The 20,261-nt window shown below is 33.9% G+C and overlaps 1 protein-coding gene across 4 annotated transcripts in view; it reads right to left on the bottom strand.

Annotated features, from left to right (window-relative positions):
• Positions 1 to 20,261, bottom strand: part of HGF (hepatocyte growth factor) — an 85,414-nt gene that overhangs the window by 28,145 nt on the left and 37,008 nt on the right. For all 4 annotated transcript variants that reach the window (XM_025291053.3, XM_006069430.4, XM_025291050.3 and 1 more), the window contains 2 exons: positions 9,077 to 9,251; positions 5,654 to 5,781 (listed from right to left, as the gene is read on the bottom strand). In XM_025291053.3, coding sequence (XP_025146838.1) covers positions 5,654 to 5,781; positions 9,077 to 9,251 — 303 coding nt within the window. The remainder of the gene's footprint in view (positions 1 to 5,653; positions 5,782 to 9,076; positions 9,252 to 20,261) is intronic.

Raw genomic sequence — 20,261 nt, 5'->3', positions numbered from 1 at the left:
TTCTCAATCCTCCAATGCACACAAGATAATGTCAAATCTGCTACATCCTAACAACAAATTTATACTTTAAAGTTCAAAACACATTTACAGTTATCTACTTTTAAATGTATTTCAGTGAGGCTATATATTAAAAAAATTGTGTTTAAAAATCATTTTGAAATTTATTTTCCAAATTCTGTAGTAATGGTATCTCTTTGATACACAGATAGGTATATTTCTGTGCTTTTCCCTCCATCTTTCTTGAGATTACTTTTTGAACATTTAAAACACTATTAAAACATTAGTTTTGGTATATGAGAGTATGTATTCAGACTGTTCTCATTTTCCCTCTTGCTTCTGTGTCATATTTCTACTCACTGCTAGCCACCATTAGAGTAACCAATTTCATTAGTTTCTGTTTATGGTGCTTATGTTTCTTTGTTTTACTTTTCTGGCAAGGATACATACCAAACATACATACATATATATATATGTAATATGACTATATATATTATACGTATATGTCCTATGTATGTATTATTATATCCCATTTTTTATTACTAGGAGTAAATACCTTTTATTAATAGAATACCAAATACATATTTTAGTGCCTTTTTTCATTAATAATATACTTGAAAATCACTTCATATTAATTAAAAAAACCCTTATCATTCTTTTGCAAATCCACAGTGTTCCATTGTGTGAGTTTGCCAGAGTAGATTTGTGTTGTTTTGCTACCATACAAAATGCTGAAATTAAAAACTCGTGCATATGAGTTTCCATATTATTGGAGCTATATATTCAGATAGTGTATTGTTAGGTGAAAAGATGGATGCATATGTAATTTAATTATTGTAATATTCCATTCCATATGAATTTTACCATTTTCCATTCCCAATAACAAAGTGTGAGAGTTCATATTCCCATACAGTTTTGCCAAAAGATAGTGTTGACAAGATTTTGAATCTTTGTGAATTTATATGTGAAAAACAGAAGTCCCATATTATGAAAAATCCCTACTTATATTTTAATTTTTTCTTGTTACATGTGACTTTACACATAATTTTCATGTTCTCTAAAGAAATCTTCATGTTCATATGTTTTGTCCATTATTTAATTTTTTGGTCCTATATTTTTCACTTTCATAGCTTTTATATATTAGAAATATTTCTCTTTATCTGTGATATACATTTTAAAACTTGTTTCCAAATTTGTCATTTGTCTTTTGAATTTAAAAATATAGGTTTGATTATGTTTTTGTCATGACACTTTTGGTAGCTTATTTTTTTTCTTTTATTGCCTTTAGAATTTGAGTGTTAATTAGAAACCGCATTGCTACATCTAAGAAATAAAGTATTTTTCCAAGTTTACTCCTAGTATCTATATGGTTTCCATTTTTATGCTCATATCTATTATCCATTTGAAGTTTATTTTCAGCTATGGTGCAAAGCATGGATTAATTTTATTATTTTTCCAAATAGAACTGTATTGATCCACTATTATTTTTTAATTTTTACCCAGTGACATATAGTGCCACATTTTAAATATAATCTCAGTAAGGAGTCTATTTTTAGATCCTGTGTTCTGTTCTAATTGTCAATTTATTCTTGTGGTAGAACTACATTTTTAAAATTATAAACTCTTTAATAATATTTTAGTATCTGATAAAGTTTTTTACCTCTAATCACTTCTTTTTCACATTTTCCTTACTACAGTTACATGTTTATTCTTCTAGGAAAGATTTAGAATGCATTTGTTTGATATCAAAAAATATGGTAATCTATTTATTAATATCACACTAAATTTACAAATTAGCTTAGGTGAAACTGATGTATTTGTGATATTGAGATCTTATATGAAGAGCAAGTGATTTTTTCTACATGTTAAAGTACAATTTGGGACTTTCAGTAGTAATCTGAAATTTAATTACATAGATTTGCACATCTTTCCTAAGTTTACTCCTAAGTTTTCATCAGTTTTGTTTCCTATTACAGATGTAGTTTTCTCCTTAATTATATCTTCAAACACATATGTGAATGCTATTAATATTTGTATATTAATTATATATCATGCTACCTTAGTGGGTTTTTTTACTATTTGAATTTAGATTTCCAAGAATATTACTATTATATAATTTGCACAAAGATCTTTTGCCTTTTTACTCAATCAATAAATAAGCCTTCTTATCTCATTGTATAAAATGTCAACATTGCAGTGTCAAAGAAAATATAATGTTAAAATATTTATATTAAATAGTAAGGGAGATAGTGGCCTTCCCTGGAGTCTCAGTAGTAAAGAATCTACATGCCAATGCAGGAAATACGGGTTCCATCCCTGGTTTGAGAAGATATCCTGGAGAGAGAAATAGCAACTAACTCCAGTATTCTTGCCTGGGAAATCCAATGAACAGAGAAGCCTGGCAAGCTATAGTCCATGGGGTTGCAAAGAGCTGGACATGACTGAGGATGCTATATATATATATATATATATATATATATGCACACATATATATATACACACACACACACATACACATATATAGATACAGATATATGGGTGTGTAAGTTTGTATGTATACCGAATATTTTTGAGTATTTTTATGAAGAATGCATGAATTTTTGTCACAGTAATTTCAGAATCTGTTGAGATTTGTTATATGGTTGCTTTTCTTACAACTAAGGTGAATTATATTAATGGGTTTCTAAAACTGAACCATTTTTGTACTCAGACTATATTCAACCATTATGTATTATTTTCTTAATTTCTTTATTAAACTATTCATTCAAATTTCATTTAAGATTTTACATTAATATTTACAAATGATATGAATGTATAGTTTTCTTCTCTGATACCTTTATCATATTTAGGATTCAATATTATAATTTCATCCAGAAATAATTTGAAATTTTTATTACATTTGTTAAACTATAGGATAAGTTATATAGCATTGTGATCACTTGATCTGTGAATTCATCAAGGCATGATGTGGTTTGTGGTGGAACAATTTATTATAAATTTCCATGTTTCTTCTATAGGAATGAGTCTAAATTTTCTTTCTCTATCAGGGTCAATTCAACTAACTTGAATTTTCCTACTGTATTATCCATTTTATTTTCATTTTCAGTTTTCATATGAGGTTGTATAAAATAATCTCATGTTTTCTAATTTTCCAGTTCATTGGTTATCTTTACCTTCATAATTATTATTTTATATATTTACCATCTCTCTTGAGTCAGTTGGCTAATGGTTGTCCATTTTGTTAATTTTTTCAAAGAATCATCATTTAGCTTTATTCATTAGTTCTACTATTTTTTCTTTACTTTTATAATGTCTGCTTTTGTCCTAGTTGTTTCCCTTCTTCTGTTGCTTTTGGTTTACTTTTTTTACACTTCTTGGAGTGGGAAATTTCATTCCCCTCTCTTTATCATATATTATTGATATAAATATTTAAAATGTGAATTGTTTGTTTTCTACCTTAAATGTACCTTATATAATCTAATACAGTGTTTCATCAGTGTTTTTAAATAAATTCTACAATTTCAATTTTTTTAACAGTTATTTAATATCCAAATGGAAAAGCTTTTATATATATGCTAATTCAGATGCTGCAAGATTTGAGCAAAAGTTTTTAACTCATCAACCTATATGTAAAATTTATGTTTCCTGTTATATACAGAGGGATAAGAGCACTATCCTTTCATGTGTGTGTGTGGGGGAGGGATGGATAGGTATGTGTATATGTGTGTCTCTCCATGCATACATATCATATATGTAACAATGCCTACTATTAGCTTGGCAGTATTATACAATGATATAACTGTCTGATAAAATTTCACAACTCTGTTGGCTAACTGTCTCAAAACCAATTGCCCCACAGGACCCTGTAGATTGTTGCATATCAGGTATATTGTTAAATAAAAAGATTATAATATATTGTTAAAATATTAATGAAAAGCAGAAAGCATGGGGTAATGGAAAGGTCATTTTAAGGAGAATTCAGGTAAATCCTAGTTGTGTTAGTTTGAGAATTTAGGCAAGTTACTTGAATTCCACAAAACTAATTTCTTCATCTATTAATGTGTAGGTTTATTATATAAGCAATAACATCAACTTTGCTTTCAAAACCAAAAATCTATATTCTATTACCTGATCCTTTGATAAGTGATATATCTGTACATAAAAGCATCTTAATACACACCAGAAGCTTACAAAACAATTATTCTCATTTGCCTCTGTCACTCAGAAATTAGCAGTAATTGTTTAAATGAATAAAGCAGGGACAAAATAGATCCAGCTGGTACCAAACCTTCTTTAATCATTGTTTTCAACTTCATTTCCAACTGACCTTTAAAGTCTGCCCAGGAAGAGTGAAATTGATTGAAAAGGGACTCATCCCCTTCTTCCCTCTACAACTGTTTTCGGAGTTGTTCACGAAAAATGGCACTGAGGGAAAGTCAGGGGATGGAAGAAGTATGTATGGGGCAATAAATCCGTGAAACAAAGCTTTAAATTTGGTTTGGACTTTTTAGAATGATTTAGAACTGACCATGTCCATGACCATCAAAAGTAAATTTATGTGAAAGAATATGATTATTAAAAATCATAACTCCCAATTCATTCTATAGCAATAAATGCCCAGAGGCCAACATTATTATTATTGTTTGACAAATGATTTTTTAAACCTGTTTCAATATGACTTTCCTTAACCACTGCTCCCTGAAACAATTCTTTGCAATGGTTGTCTGTGTTTCCAAGTACAATGGTGATTTATCTCAAAGCCCACTTTTGCTTATCATCTCTACTGCTAACACTCCTGTCCACATCACTCTCCTTTCTTGCCTAGATTACTGAAACAATCATTCAACTGATCCCCTTGTTTTGGCCCTTGTCAGGAGCTCTGGCTATTTTTCATAATGCAGCCAGAGTCATCCAGTTAGAATTGAAATCAAACAGATCATTTAATTTCCCTTCTCAGAATCCTACAGCAGTCTCTTCTCTTTCAGAATAGAAATGTAAATCCTTCCAGTTTTTACAAGACTTATGAAGTTTTAGCTCAGCTGCTCTCTAACCTCATCTTCTGCTACTCTCTACCTTGCTCATTCTGTACCAGCCACGATGATGTGCTGTTTCTTTCTTTTAACTTTTCAAGCACTTTCCCATCTCATCTCATTTTCATCTGCAATTTCCTCTCCCCAGAATGCTCTTTACAATTATGCACATGGTACATGCTGCTCTCCCACTCTTTCAGGTCCTCCTTAAATGTTACCTTAATATGTAAGATATTCTCAGACCATTAAAACGTAAAATAGCAACACCCTCCTCTCTAACTCTGGGACATTTATCTCTCTAGCATTTACACAAATTAGCTTACTATCCCCACCTCCATTTTAATTTTGCTTGTTTTTTATTTGCTGGACATTAGTTCCATGGAGCCAGAGAATTTTGTTTACTGGTATATCCACAGTGCCTAAAATTGTCCCTGGCACTAGTATACGGTCACATAAATAAATGGATATTGAGCAAATTAATATAAAAAAGAAATCCAACTTTGGACTTTGTGATTTTGTTTGCTAACGTGCAATAAGAAATAGCTCATCTCCTATAAAATGTATACTCCCTTTAGGCATTTCCACTGCGTTTAATCATGCCCACACTGCAAAATGTCAGCTATTACCTTGTCCACTTGACACGTCACATTTTGGAATTTGGGAGCAGTAGCCAACTCGGATGTTTGGATCAGTGGTAAAACACCACGGTGACTCAGCCCCATCTGGATTTCGGCAATAATTTTCTCTTAGGTCCCTATTGAGAATAAGCATGTTAATGTAAATTGCCAGGGTTTCTTACATTGGTGAAGTCAGTGTTATTACATTTCTAGAATCCCAGAATATATGCATTCTATAAATACAACTCTACATTTTAGATTTGGGATAGTTTTAACAATTTAGACTTCAATATACACAGCCGACACTGCCCACATTACTGAAATAAATGCTGTCAGATGTCAGAATTCTTTTACTTCCACAGACCTGGAGTTTCACACAAACACTACTGCTTCATGAAAAAGAGAAATAATACCACTTCATTATTCTCACTCATTTTTAAGACTTGGACTCTCAACTGTTACAATTTTTAAAGTCTGGTCTGTTACTCATTGTATTATCATGGATCATAGATAATGTAGAAACAACATTCTCTTTGCAGAAGAAAGACTATTATAATTAACAGTCTTTAATTACTCTTGTTAAAAATGAAGTTCTACCTATTCAAACATTTGCCACGAAAAAAATATTTTAAATTCTGTATTTCTTTGATTTATTTAATTCACCACATAGATTTCTTTTAATTACAAAGTAGTTCTTTCTTGATTTAGAGATATTACCTGAAATTTTATATTTCTGTAAAATTAAGGCCTAATTACAATATAGAAAACCTACCTATAGAAAAAGTTGTCAACATAGCACACGTACTTCCTTTATTTTATCAATGATATAGTTAGACATTTGGAGCTTGTGATAAGGAAAAAGTCTAAATTAATATTATCTGTAGGTAAAAGGATTTTACCTTTAATACAAAGTTCACATTAAATAAAATGGGGAGTTCATGATTTGTTCCCCTGATAGTGCTCTCTAATTTGAAGAAAGTGTGTACTTCCTTTCCATAGATCTCTCTAATAATTTAACAAAATTAATATTCATTCTATAGGAAGGTATGCTATTTCACTTAGGCCCAATTAAAAATACGACACATTTAATACTAATCAGTTGGCCATTAGAAACTGAAAACCATTTTTTAAAAAAGCCTGAGTTTGGTTATAAAATCAACAAGTAATAGTTTATCAAGCCAAAATAGGTCCTGACATAAACTATGTTATTTAAGGTTGTAAGAACAGTGAGTGCCAATAGATTTGACCATTCTATAGCAAATGTTCTTATTTATAACCCACATTTAAACCTTTACTCTTCTTATAAAATCATAAAATTATTAACTGGAGAAATGAAGAAAATCTTTTCTTCTAACTAGTTTATACTCAAATTTTAAAAGATTATGTCAGTACAATATATGTGCACTGAATTTTATATAAAGTGTATAGAAATTTGCAATTTTAAATGAATAATTGCTTAGTTAACTTTGAGTTGTAATTTAAGGCAAGATAATTAAACATATATCTAAGGCTATCAAAAAACTTAAAGTTCCCCTTTTATAATCTATATCTAGAAGCACCTCATTAATCTAGATTAAACCAAAAAGTCATGGTTTGCTCAAATATTTTTTCTAAGTTTATTCACCTCACTTGAAGAATCAGTTACAACTATTGAAACAAACTAATGATTGTATGATTCATGTACATCATCACAGGCCGTATTTTTTAGTTATAGTGCTTTAAAAATCGTCATTTGTAAGGAATCTGAGTACTGGGGCAAACAGTGTTTGGTACAACCAGAGACACCTGACTAGAACTCCATTCTCTGCTAGCCCACGAACAGTAAATGCATCAGTACTCTGAGCAAAATGATGCATCAGATTTTATGTGTTTAATAACACAACTCACTTTTTGTTTTTTCATATTTATGTTTATCTTGACCAAATAACCTATTAAGAAAGAATAGCTTGGTGGTTGTGGTGGTTTTGTCACTAAGTCGTGTTTGACTCTTGCAACTCCATGGACCGTAGCCCATGATACTCCAGGCAAGAGTAATGAAGTGGGTTGCCATTTCATTCTTCAGGGGATCCTCCCAACCCAGGTATTGAACTCAGGTCTCCTGCATTGCAGGCAGAGTTTTTACCCACTGAGCTACAAGGGAAGCCTTCCCCCAAAAAAGAATAGCTTAAATTCCAATAATATATAGCAACTAAACTTTTGATCATTTTTTATTGTGAAACGTGTGGATTCAATTTCTGTAATGAATTTCTGTTTCTTACAGATGAGGTTAATTTGGTTCACATACACAATCTTGAGTATTACCAGTCATTAGAAGTTAACCAGAAGTGTGCATGGCACTGATACTGTCTTCTTTGTCTCTCTTAACTATCCTTTTCTCATTTTCTTTGTTCTCTCTACTTTTATGTTTATTTCTGAGGTGTCAAACACATGGGTCAAAAATAGAGTGAATTGCTGTGAAGAAAATGAGGGAAATAAACAAAGTGGCAACAATACATTTATTATAAAATAATTTTTAAAATACAACAGGTGAATATTTAGTATCTAAGCAAAGAACTCTGAATTGGTTAAAAAAAATTTAAATTATATAAAAAACCATAAACTATATCCCCTCTCCAGTGAATGGGCCAACTAATGTTCATAGTTCTCCATCTTGAAATGTTAAGCCCTCTTATTAAAAGTCAGTTACATAAAGCCAATATATGTTATTTATAGGTGCTATTTCAGCAAAGCCACTATGAATGACACGTGTGTTATAAATTTTAAAAGCAATCATTTTATGTTCCTAATAACAAGGTGGACAATTTAAAAACACATGGCACTGTGGCTGTCCAACAAAATTCAAGTGGTGAAGAAAAGCAGCCATGGGGAAGAACATAACAAGTATATAACTGATATTCAAGGGCGGTTTCTTCACCTTGATTCATCTATACAATTGTTTTACTTCCCTACTTGTTAAATAAAATGTTGAAACAATAAAAAAATTTCATATAAAACTATAAATTTTTTTTCAAGGCTGAAATCTCATCAGTTTACAATGTTGACTTAAGGTATGCCTTGTAATCTCCCCTCAAGTTAATATGAAAATTTAAGGAAGCACTAGTTTGAACGTTTCCTGGTTATTGTTACCACTAATTTGTTCATTAAATAGACCTGCAAGAACAAAGCTGTGATCAGAAACCTAAAGATGTGTTTCCCAAAGCATGGATGGTACATCAACCATCTGATTCAGAATCAGCAAGAGTGGTTGCTAAAATGTATTATTTGAGGTCCAAATTTCAGACCTGAAGAATCAAAAATTTGGGGTGGATGTATCTGCCTTTTAATTGCTAAATTTTCCCTAGGCACACTAAAGTTTAAGGATCACTAACATAGAAATTAGTAAAAATCAACCATTCTGCCTACTGAAATTTATAATTTCCCTAATTTACTCACTTGCACTTGAAATTTTCAGGAGTTATGTCATGCTGGTGAGGATACTGGGAATCCCAACGCTGACAGGGAATTCCATTCCAAATGGTATTGATGGTGCCCCGGTAACCTTCTCCTTGACCTTGAATGCATTCAGTCGTTTGCATAGGGACATCTGTGTCATTCATAGTACTGTGGGCTATTGGTAAAAAGAAATATAAATTTAAATAAAATAATTTAGTTTTTCATCTACCTCTTAGAGTTCACTTGCATTTTATTTGTAGGATTTTCTGTCACATAAGTTTTTACAATAATTGAATGAAATAAAAAATTCAGTTTATCATTATTACTATCTCATTCAACCAAAAGGAGGATTAAAATGGTGGACTCAACTTGTTGACATTTTAAAAATACTGCTTGCCTCTAAGCAGATTTATTTATTGCCTTTTTGTTTGTCTAATTTCGGTGCTTACCATACCTGATAAAGATCCTGAAAATCTCAGTAAGAAAATATTTAAAGTACAAAATTAAATTTATAAAACTTGAGCTCTCTCTTTGTCTTAAAATATACTCACTTATACAAAATATAACTCAAAGCATTCTGGAGCAACTAAAATTCATATACCTTCTCAAAACATGCATGAAAATGTTTATGTTTCCATGTAAACTCACCAGTTACCTTTAACCTAAATGGTTATTCAAGATGCCTCTGGATAAAACTCAAGTTGACACTGTCTAGGATAGTTTAAAAAGTGAATAAATGTCTTTTATTCATCTATTCTGGAATTTGATGTCTCATTTCTCCAAAGGAGAGGTCAGAATTAGACATGTCTTCAGAGGCTAGGGATGTGTATAAAAATGTAATATATTTAACAGTGTAACTACTTTAAAAGTGGCTCTTTAGCTTCATTTTTAATTTCTTTCTTTCTTGCAAATAATTGTTACCTTATGTGGCTGAATGCTTTATTTCATCGAGTTCCTTGCAAAGGTAGTAGAGCCTAAGTTTGGAGTTGTTCTATGAAGCTTTGTGAAAAATAAGGATTAATTAATGACCATCTCAACCACTAGAACATTTTAAACACAAATTTTCACAAACTGCTCATTTAGTAATTTTTCTTTAAAAAAAACTTCTTCAGCTCATCTTAAAATGTGTTATTTCTTATGCATCTGCTTTAGGGAATAGAAATGCAGCTTAGAAACATCCTAAATTAAAAAGAAATCCAAATGGACATGAGAAAATGTCCACAGATTGACCCATAAAATGGACATTGAGAGTGGATGACTTAGAAATTAGTATCTGTTGATATTGGCAATGTATATTGATTCAGAGGGCTTCCCTCATAGCTCAGTTGGTAAAGAATCTGGCTGCAATGCAGGAGAGCCCAGTTCGATTCCTGGGTTGGGAAGAGCTCCTGGAGAAGGGAAAGGCTACCCACTCCAGTATTATGGCCTGGAGAATTCCATGGACTGTATAGTCCATGGTTGCAAAGAGTTAGACACAACTGAGCAACTTTCACTTCACTTCATTGATTCAGGAAGAACAAAAATTTTGAACTGAGAAATTATTTGTATAGAAGTTCATACTATTTAAGTTCATTATGATTTTAATACTACCTGAAGTTCTTTGATGAAATAGAAAATATTAAATTTCATAGATTCTGAGGGTTAGAACTATATTTCATTAAAACAAATGCTACTAAGCTATTTTTTCTGATAATGTGAGTGGATTGTTAAATAATTTGAGGAGATTGGGTATGTGCCGGAAGTCTTTAAAGGGTGACAAGTCTAAAACAGGTACTGACATATACATCTAGTTATAAAACTATGGTGTGAACAAAGACAAAAGGAATGTCCCCAGGAATCTGTCACTTCATTAGCTTAACATTTTAAGAAGAAAACTTTTGATCCCCCACTTCTTGGACACAAGCTCCTGGGCAGTAAACTTGTGACCTCAGTCAGGTCTCAGATTACTGACAATGGCAAGAAGGTCAGAGTTAGGGCAGCCAGAGCAAAAACACTTCCTCTACTCTCATGGACTTCATTGCCTGACTTGGGTACTACAGCTCTCGTACTTTCCTAGTTATGTGTGTGTGTTGTTTTGCGTGTTAGTGATCCATCCTTCTCAGTATCATTTTGGCACTATGAACTTGCAACTGAAGAATCCAGGCAGCCAGGGCCACCTTTGGCTAGATAATGGGCCTTGCACGCCCATCAGAGGTTAACACACTCTACTCCTTGTACTCCACTATGATTGTGTAGACACCAACCTAAACAATGAAAAAAGAGGAATGATAAAATTTAAAAGCTAGTAAAAGATAAATATTTTTCTAATTTGAGGTTAAGTTTTCAAATCTTTGGAGTCCTGGTGAAAAGAATTATCTATATTACAAAAACTCTAAGTCAAAGAAAAGACTACCTGTATAAGAGTATGGAGGAAAATATTTCTTTGCTGATCAATGCATTAAAATTTCAGTGTCAAGTTCAGAGACCTGAATTGTTTTACTGACCTTGCACCTCAACTGCAGAGGTTCCCAGAAAGTTTTAAAGAATTTGTTTTCACTTTAACTATCATAAAATCCTCATTTGAACAATTATGCTAAATATTTTTTCTGAACTTTTATTATTATATTTTAAAAATGATATAAACTTATTATAACGAGTCACTATTGGACAGGGAGGCCTGGCATGCTGTGATTCATGGGGTCGCAAAGAATCGGACACGACTGAGCAACTGATCTGATCTGATCTGATTATTCACTAAAAGACAGTGTAATTTAAAATGGTTAGATTAAAAACTAAATTTTTGGATTTGGATTAAATAATTGGATTATTGAACAGATTCTAATTTGGAGGATTATTGAACAATTTCTAATTTTGAAATTATAAAAATTTATAGAATACAAAGAATTTTTGTACACTAGTAAAAATACAATATTGTACAGAATAAATATAATTTCATTAGGTCTTGTTATAAACTGAATATTTGTGTCTTCCTCAAATTCATATGTTATGGTATTAGACAGTGGGGCCTTTGGCAAATGTTTAGATTGTAAGAGCAGAGCCCTCATAAATGGGATTATAAAAGAGATCCTGCAGAGCTCCCTTGCTTCTTCTACCATATGAAGACACAGGGAAGAGTTAGCCACCTATAAACCAGGAATCAGCCCCTCTAGATACCAAACCCGCTGGCACCTTGACCTTGGACTTTCAGCCTCCAGATCTATGAGAAATATGTTTCTGTTGTTTAGAATCTACCAAATCTATGGTATTCTCTTATAGCGGCCTGAAATAAGTCTGGCCCTATCAAGATGTAAAGAATATAAATAATATTATTGTTTTTGACTCTTATTTTAACAAGCATCTGTAGCTTGCATTCTAAAGGCGATCAGTCCTGGGTGTTCATTGGAAAGACTGATGCTAAAGCTGAAACTCCAGTACTTTGGCTATCTCATGCGAAGAGTTGACTCACTGGAAAAGACCCTGATGCTGGGAGGGATTGGGGGCAGGAGAAGAAGGGGACGACAGAGGATGAGATGGCTGGATGGCATCACCGACTCAATGAACATGAGTTTGAGTAAACTCCGGGAGTTGGTGATGGACAGGGAGGCCTGGCATGCTGCAATTCAGGGGTCGCAAAGAGTCGGACATGACTGAGTGACTGAACTGAACTGAACTGAACTTTGAAATATTTAACCTGAAACAACTTGATGATTTTACTTATTGTGATGTTTTAACTCAGTAGAAATATTTCTTGTGATTTAACTACAAACTATCAATATTTATGTAGTATTTTTATTTACTTAAAAAGTACCCTCTGAAGTCAGTATTAATCCATTTCAGCTGCTAGAAGAGGCCCCATAAACAAAGCTACAGAATTCTGATGGCAATGTATAGAATAAATAATATAAGCAAAAAAAGATATATTAGTACAACAAGGTAACTACATAGCTTTCATTAATTAGTAACAGTTATTGTGAGACTTTATGCAGCTATTTAATAAATAATATCTGAGGGGGACCATGAATGATTTGTCCATAGACCATTTAACTGATATAAATGTTTGATCTCTGCCGCCTACATGAATACTTATGATTCAAACAAAAGGAATTATTCCTGGTCTGCAATAAAATAGACTCCCTCAGCTGTCCTACTATATAAACATCAAAACTTGGAGCAAAAACAAAACAAATGTTTCATGCTATTTGATTTGAAAGGGCTGTTAAATGTTGGGAAATCTATTCTTTTGGATTTAATACTTAAACATTAGACCTGAATAAGGGAAGGCTTTGAAGAGTCTCCAGTGGCCTAGCAAAGTATTAAAGAAGCACAGAAACACCCCCAGTATCAGCTGAAGATTATCAAGTTTAGCCAAAGCAACATGTTTTTAAAATATTGCATCTCAACATCCACAAATTTTTCTGCAAGTATGTCTACCAGGCTTACACCGAAAATACCAGGAACTCTTCTGAGAGTTTCTAACAAATAAAACATTTTGCCAGGGGTGTAAGTAGTAGTAACCCTTTGGAAGCAGAGGCAAAGATATCTGTATGATCCTCAGTGGCCTATGAGTGAAGGAATGTTTTTCTTTGATGACTGACACAAAGTTTTCTATTTGGAAATGCTTTAAGAAAAAAAAAAAAAAACAAAAAAAAACAAGCTATTGAAAAATTTCACTGTCTTGCTAGAACATGATCAAATACAATGGGTGTCTCTTGGAACATTAATTTCACTTTGCTGGTATGGATGTGCTGTGATCTTATTATTATACTATTTGGTAGAGAATTTTAAGGTCTGAGTTGATTTTTTGACAGAATTAACATTAATTGTTATGTAATTGCTAGGAAAGCCCTCTTGCCTCCAAGACAATGTATAATAAATTGACCCTTTTTCTCTGTTAAAGGCTAGTCGAGTCCTTCCAGAGAGGCCACAAGGCCCTGACAGAGGCCTGTGAAAGGCAGTGGAGAATGTGAGTACACACATATGTAACAGAAAGCCACACCCAGGGCTCCATAACTTTTACATGGACAATTAATAAATCCACATTTACAGTCCCCTTAGCCCGCCAAAAAATCTGGATTTCTTAGTGGTGACAAGCTATCGTGTTCTCTTGCCTATAGCTAAGAACAAGTTGCTTCAAAAGCCATTGGCTAAATACCTGATTATTCTTAGAATAATTCAACCCAAACTACTTCTTATTCCCAGCTACTGAAGAGCAATTGAAATGCAGGATTTACTTTACGATGGTCCCTGGATATTTAGAACAATGTGTAAAGCTACTCTCCCGTCATCAGACTTCTGCTCTTTGGGCCGCAAAGGGCAGGATAAGGCTCAATGTAAATTTAAAGAGCTCCTTGTTTTAAACTGTTGTGAGAGAATAGTATAAAGACCTCCAAAACACAAACCTCAAGTTGCTTCCATGTTTTCTTTCCACGTGAACCTGGAATTCATGTCTGAAACTTTTCCCTGGACTTTATCCAATTCTTTTCTGTTGTAAACTGCTCAGGAGACAAGACTTTCATGAAAGGTCTTCAATTTTATTCTCTTATTCCTTAGAAGATGACTTGGAAAAGACCTCCAGTACAAGGTCTTTCCCTTGAGAAAGGATATTGATAGCAATTTTTTCCTGACACTGAATTCAATGAGAGGACTATATTTCTATGAATCTCTGTTCTGGCCTTGAATTAATTAATAAAATTTAGACAAATAATTAGCTTTCTTTAAGAAAGAAAATGATTTGCTAAAGTCAGTTTCCCAACACACAAAGACATGAAATTTTAAAAGGTTATATATTGATGCCAATGTACATTGGGTACTAGGAGAAAGGATTCTTTTAATTTAGTACCAATGGCAACATATCTTCTCAAGTCACCATAACAAAATAAAACTGGGTGGCTTAATCAACAGTAATATATTTTCTTATAATTCTGGCAGCTATAAAGTCCAAGATTAAGGTGGTAACCAGTGATTCCTGGTGAGAGTTCTATTCCTGGCTTGTAGATGTAGGTATAGACATACCCTTTTGGTATGTCCTCATATTGTAGAGAGAGAGATTATGCTCATCTCCTACTTTTAAGGCCACAAATCCTATTGTTTTAGGATCCCATCATTATGCTTCATCATCCTTAATTGTCTCCTAAGAACCCAACTCCAAATGCAATAAGGGTTTAGACTTCAGTGTATGAATTTTGAGTAGAACACAAGTCAACCCATAATGATAATTTTGATAGAAATCTTAGCTATCAGAGATCTGCCTAGGCCACATTTCTGCAGTGGGGAGCTGTTCAAGTATAAAGTTTCAGTTATGCAAGATGAGTAAGTTTTAGAGATCTATGATATGACAGAGTAACTATACTTGACAATACTGTGTTATATACTAAACAATTGACGCCTCAAGTTGTGTTCTTACCAAACACACACACAAAAAGGCAAGGGAAGTCAGGAGGAAACTTCTGAAGGTAATTAATATGGTTATTATCTTGATTGTGGAGACAGATTCATAGGCATATGTTCAAAGCTATCAAACTGTTCATTAAATATGTGATGTTGTTAAACATCAGTTATAGCTCAGTAAAGCTCTTAAAAATATAAAATGGCTCTGGACATTTATATATCAGAAGTTTAAAAAATAAACGGGAAAAGAAAAAGGAGGCGAAAAAATAGGGAGGACGTCACAAGCTTTGTTTGTTTTATTGAAGGAAAACCCATCAAGACAAGCAGCAAAGGAGCAAAACTAGCTCAGGGAAGCATGAAGTCTGACAGTGAGTTGAAGTGATGGGAAGAAGGTAAGAAGCAAATCTTCCTAGTTGGAAATGTTTGGGGAAAGCCTGTTTTTTATACATGAAAATCAAAATACATAGAATAAATTCCAAGAGACATTAAAAGAAAATGAAAAACTACCACTGATTAGGAAAGGAACAGTCATTCACTTAACAAAGACTTGTTGAACTCCTATCACAAACAAGGCAATGTGGTAAGTCTCTGGGATACAAAAAAAGACATAGTCCTTACTCTTTTGGAGCTTAAAAATTTTGATAGAGAGAGCTATTAACCAAATAGCTTCAAAAATAAATGTGGAAACCAAACTCTGAGAAGTACATGGAAGGAGAGGTTTCTGTTGCTATAAATATACAGTAAGGAATTTGACCCAGTCTGGGAAGTCAAATGAAGAAATGATAACTGACTTGAAATTTGTACAATGGGTAGCTGTCAATTAGGTTAGGAAGGAAGAGAACATTTTTTAAGGCCGAGGAGATGGCAGGGGTTGAAGGAACTATAATGAGAATATGGAAGATATGAGGCATAGGAAGAAACATATTCTGGCTGGTACAGAGAGCATGGAGAGACATGTATATGAGGCTGGAGAGTCGGGTGGAGAAGTAAAAGATGGTTTTGTTTTGTCTGTGTCCTAAGATCAAAGGCAGTGACTGCAGAGTTTTAAACTGGTGTGTGTGTGTGTGATGTGCTAGGCATAGGGAATGATATATTCAGATTTTTTTTTTTTAAATAGTCTATTTGCCAAGTAGAGAAGAAGTTGGAGGGGAAAAGCTTGTGAACATGGATATAGCTCCACTCAGAAGTCCATCCGAATGTTCAAGAAAGTTCAAAAAAATAATTCTTAGATAAAAGTGATGAAGTGAAATGGAGATTTGAGAGCTACATAGAAAATAAAATTTACAGGCCTTATGATGTATCAAATGTGAGACATGAAGGAAAGAGCATGTTTAGAATTATTTTAAGCTTTTGGATTTTAAACTGTGTAAATGGTGGTATCAGTCATGCAAAAGAGAGCGTACAAAGCAGATTAGACCATCCTACAGGATAAATGAAGAAAGTCCGAGAGAAAGATAATAAATGATAGAAGTCTCCAAGAAGGCAAGTTGCTGGTGATTGAAGGGTGGGAACAGATATACAACAAGTATATCCTAATTAGAGTATTTTTATGGGACATCAGCCTTACATGTCTGACATGGAGCAGAAAGTTCTCAGAGGGATACCTGGCATTCCGGAGATCTTTGCAGGAATCTAGGAAGTCAAAACTGTTTTCATAACCATGCTAGAATGCCACTTGTCCTTTTTACAGTGGTATATCCAGGTGCACTTTGATGTATGATATCCCAAAAGACTGAACGCAGAAGCAAATACAAGACACTCAGCTATCTTCTTACAATTAAGGTAACATTAAAGAAATTTACAAAAAAAAAACCTAAACCATTATTAGCATTTTTCTATTTTTCTGAAAAAAGTTATTTTTCCTTTAAAATGTTATATTTATTAACACTGAATGAGCTTATTATGTCTAATCAATTAATAAATGTTTTTAATTTATGTTTTAATTTCCAATACATTAGATATTGACTCATGTAACTCACTCAGACAATTTGGTGTTCTCAATAATGTGTAAAGATATCCTCAGTTTAATTGATTTAAATAATCAATGGGATACCTAAGGGACGTCAACCACATCATAAGGGACATAAACCACAAGTTAGTTTTTCAGTTGCCGAAGAGCTACTAAAATTCACTTCAGAGAAGCACAATTAGTCCCAACAAATATTTTATTTCTCTCTGAAAAGCATGAACTAATACATAAAACAAACTTACTCAGAATACAGAGTTATTGTTATAGGGAAAAACCATTAAAAAATAAGTATTTCATTTAAGCACTACATGGGACCTCCAATCTTACTACATGTTTGCAGTGTTTTAAAATTCTTGGAAGTCTGTTAAAGTTATATCACAGAGTATGTGTAGGCTGCTGTCATCTGGGGAGAAATCACCTTTTGAAGAATATGGTGTGAAGGCGGACTGACAAGGCCTCTCCCAGAGCAGCCTGGTACACATGTGTCAGGTGTGAACTTTCACTGATACACTGATTTCAAGATGAGAAACTCAGAAGCAAAGTGACAATTATAAATTTATAGTTCATTCAGCTTTTTAACAAATAAGAGGAACTGAAAGCAGTGTTCAGAACTTTGGCTCTGGTGTAAAAACTCCATTATCAAGGCATTCATCTTTTACTTTACTAGTTTATGCTAAAATTATGAAATTGCAATTTTATCATAGACTTTGCTCTGTTTTGTTCACTTCTCTATCCCCAGAATCTAAAAAAATGACATATAAGAGCTACTCAGTAAATATTTGTTTAATGAATTCTATACAAAAGGGGCAAATACCCCTCTTTATGCTCTCTCTACAGTGGCAACCCACTCCAGTACTCTTGCCTGGAAAATCCCATGGATGGAGGAGCCTGGTAGGCTGCAGTCCATGGGGTCGCTAAGAGTAGGACACGACTGAGTGACTTCACTTTCACTTTTCACTTTCATGCATTGGAGAAAGAAATGGCAACCCACTCCAGTGTTCTTGCCTGGAGAATCCCAGGGACGGCGGAGCCTGGTGGGCTGCAGTCCATGAGGTCGCTAGGAGTCGGACACGACTGAGCAACTTCACTTTCACTTTTCACTTTCATGCATTGGAGAAGGAAATGGCAACCCACTCCAGTGTTCTTGCCTGGAGAATCCCAGGTACAGCGGAGCCTGGTGGTCTGCTGTCTATGGGGTCGCACAGAGTTGGACATGACTGAAGTGACTTAGCAGCAGCAGCAGCAGCAGCAGCATGCTCTCTCTATGCTTCCTCGGAGTGCTGCTATGTCCAAGGCTTTTGATTTCAGTATTCACTTCTGATTTTGCATGACATTCATGGAAGATTGAACTTAAATATGCTTTGAGCACTGACATGAAGCACCTGCATCTCAATATAAACAGAACCAAACTTAATATCTTTCTCCTCAAATTTATTCCTCTTAAATATGCATCATTTAATCAACTTAGGAAAAAACCTTTAGACTTTACCTTTTCCCTATCTCATTTCCAAGTTGATACAACTTGTCATTTTATATGGGATGCTTTATATCATCATTATATACTTGAACTCTTTAATATTGTTCACATCCTTCTTCACCTTGTTATTGTCACTGTTTACTGCCTTAGTTCACATTCTCTTTCTTACTTTACTGTTAAAATAAGCTCTTATGAGATGCACTTGCCTCCTTGTTCAACACTATGCTGCTGCTGCTGCTAAGTTGCTTCAGTCGTGTCTGACTCTGTGCGACCCCAGAGCCAGCAGCCCACCAGGCTCCCCCGTCCCTGGGATTCTCCAGGCAAGAACACTGGAGTGGGTTGTCATTTCCTTCTCCAATGCATGAAAGTGAAAAGTGAAAGTGAAGTCACTCAGTCGTGTCCAACTCCTAGCGACCCATGGACTGCAGCCCACCAGGCTCCTCCCTCCATGGCATTTTCCAGGCAAGAGTACTGGAGTGGGGTGCCATTGCCTTCTCCACAACACTATGCTAACCACCCAGAATATATAGTAATTCTTATGGATCAGTTCAGTTCAATTCAGTCGCTCAGTTGTGTCCAACTCTTTGCGACCCCATGAATTACAGCACGCCAGGCCTCCCTGTCCATCACCAACTCCCGGAGTTCACCCAAACCCATGTCCATCGAGTCGGTGATGCCATCCAGCCATCTCATCCTCTGTTGTCCCCTTCTCTTCCTGCCCCCAATCCCTCCCAGCATCAGAATCTTTTCCAATGATTCAACTCTTCGCATGAAGTGGCCAAAGTATTGGAGTTTCAGCTTTAGCATCAGTCCTTCCAATGAACACCCAGGACTGGTCTCCTTTAGAATGGATCAGTAGTCTTCAAATGTTGGCATTTTTTTGTTTTTGGTTTTTGCTCTTGTTACTAAAATTATTATGAAAAATTACTTCTATTCCCTCTCATGTTTTTAAGTTGCCATCTACATTTTTATGCTAAGTTTAAATAGCTGCAAAAGATGTGATTTCTAGCATGTTTTAATTATTGACAGTTTTAAAACAAAAAATTGTATATCACTCTTTTGAATGGATTTAAGGTTCTCTAAATACCACGGGGATTTATATCTACCTTTTTCTCGATAAAATGTACATTATCAAGTTCTTTGTCTCATCAAATCATTTTCCATTCCACTTTAACCACAGGATGTTACTTTAGTGTAATGTATTTTATGTTGGAGAGTATGTATGTATGTCTTTTATTGCTCATTTCTCATACTTTGCTGAAAGATTTTTATATATTTAAATCATATAAAAATCTCTTGTGACTACAAAATTCTGAGACAAATACACACTAAACACATGCACAGGCACAAATGTACAAATACTACACACATAT

Source organism: Bubalus bubalis, chromosome 8 (assembly GCF_019923935.1).
Source record: "Bubalus bubalis isolate 160015118507 breed Murrah chromosome 8, NDDB_SH_1, whole genome shotgun sequence".
NCBI classification, from domain to species: Eukaryota; Metazoa; Chordata; class Mammalia; order Artiodactyla; family Bovidae; genus Bubalus; species Bubalus bubalis.
Note: the sequence above shows the minus strand (reverse complement) of the source record. Positions and strands in the feature narration are given on the sequence as shown.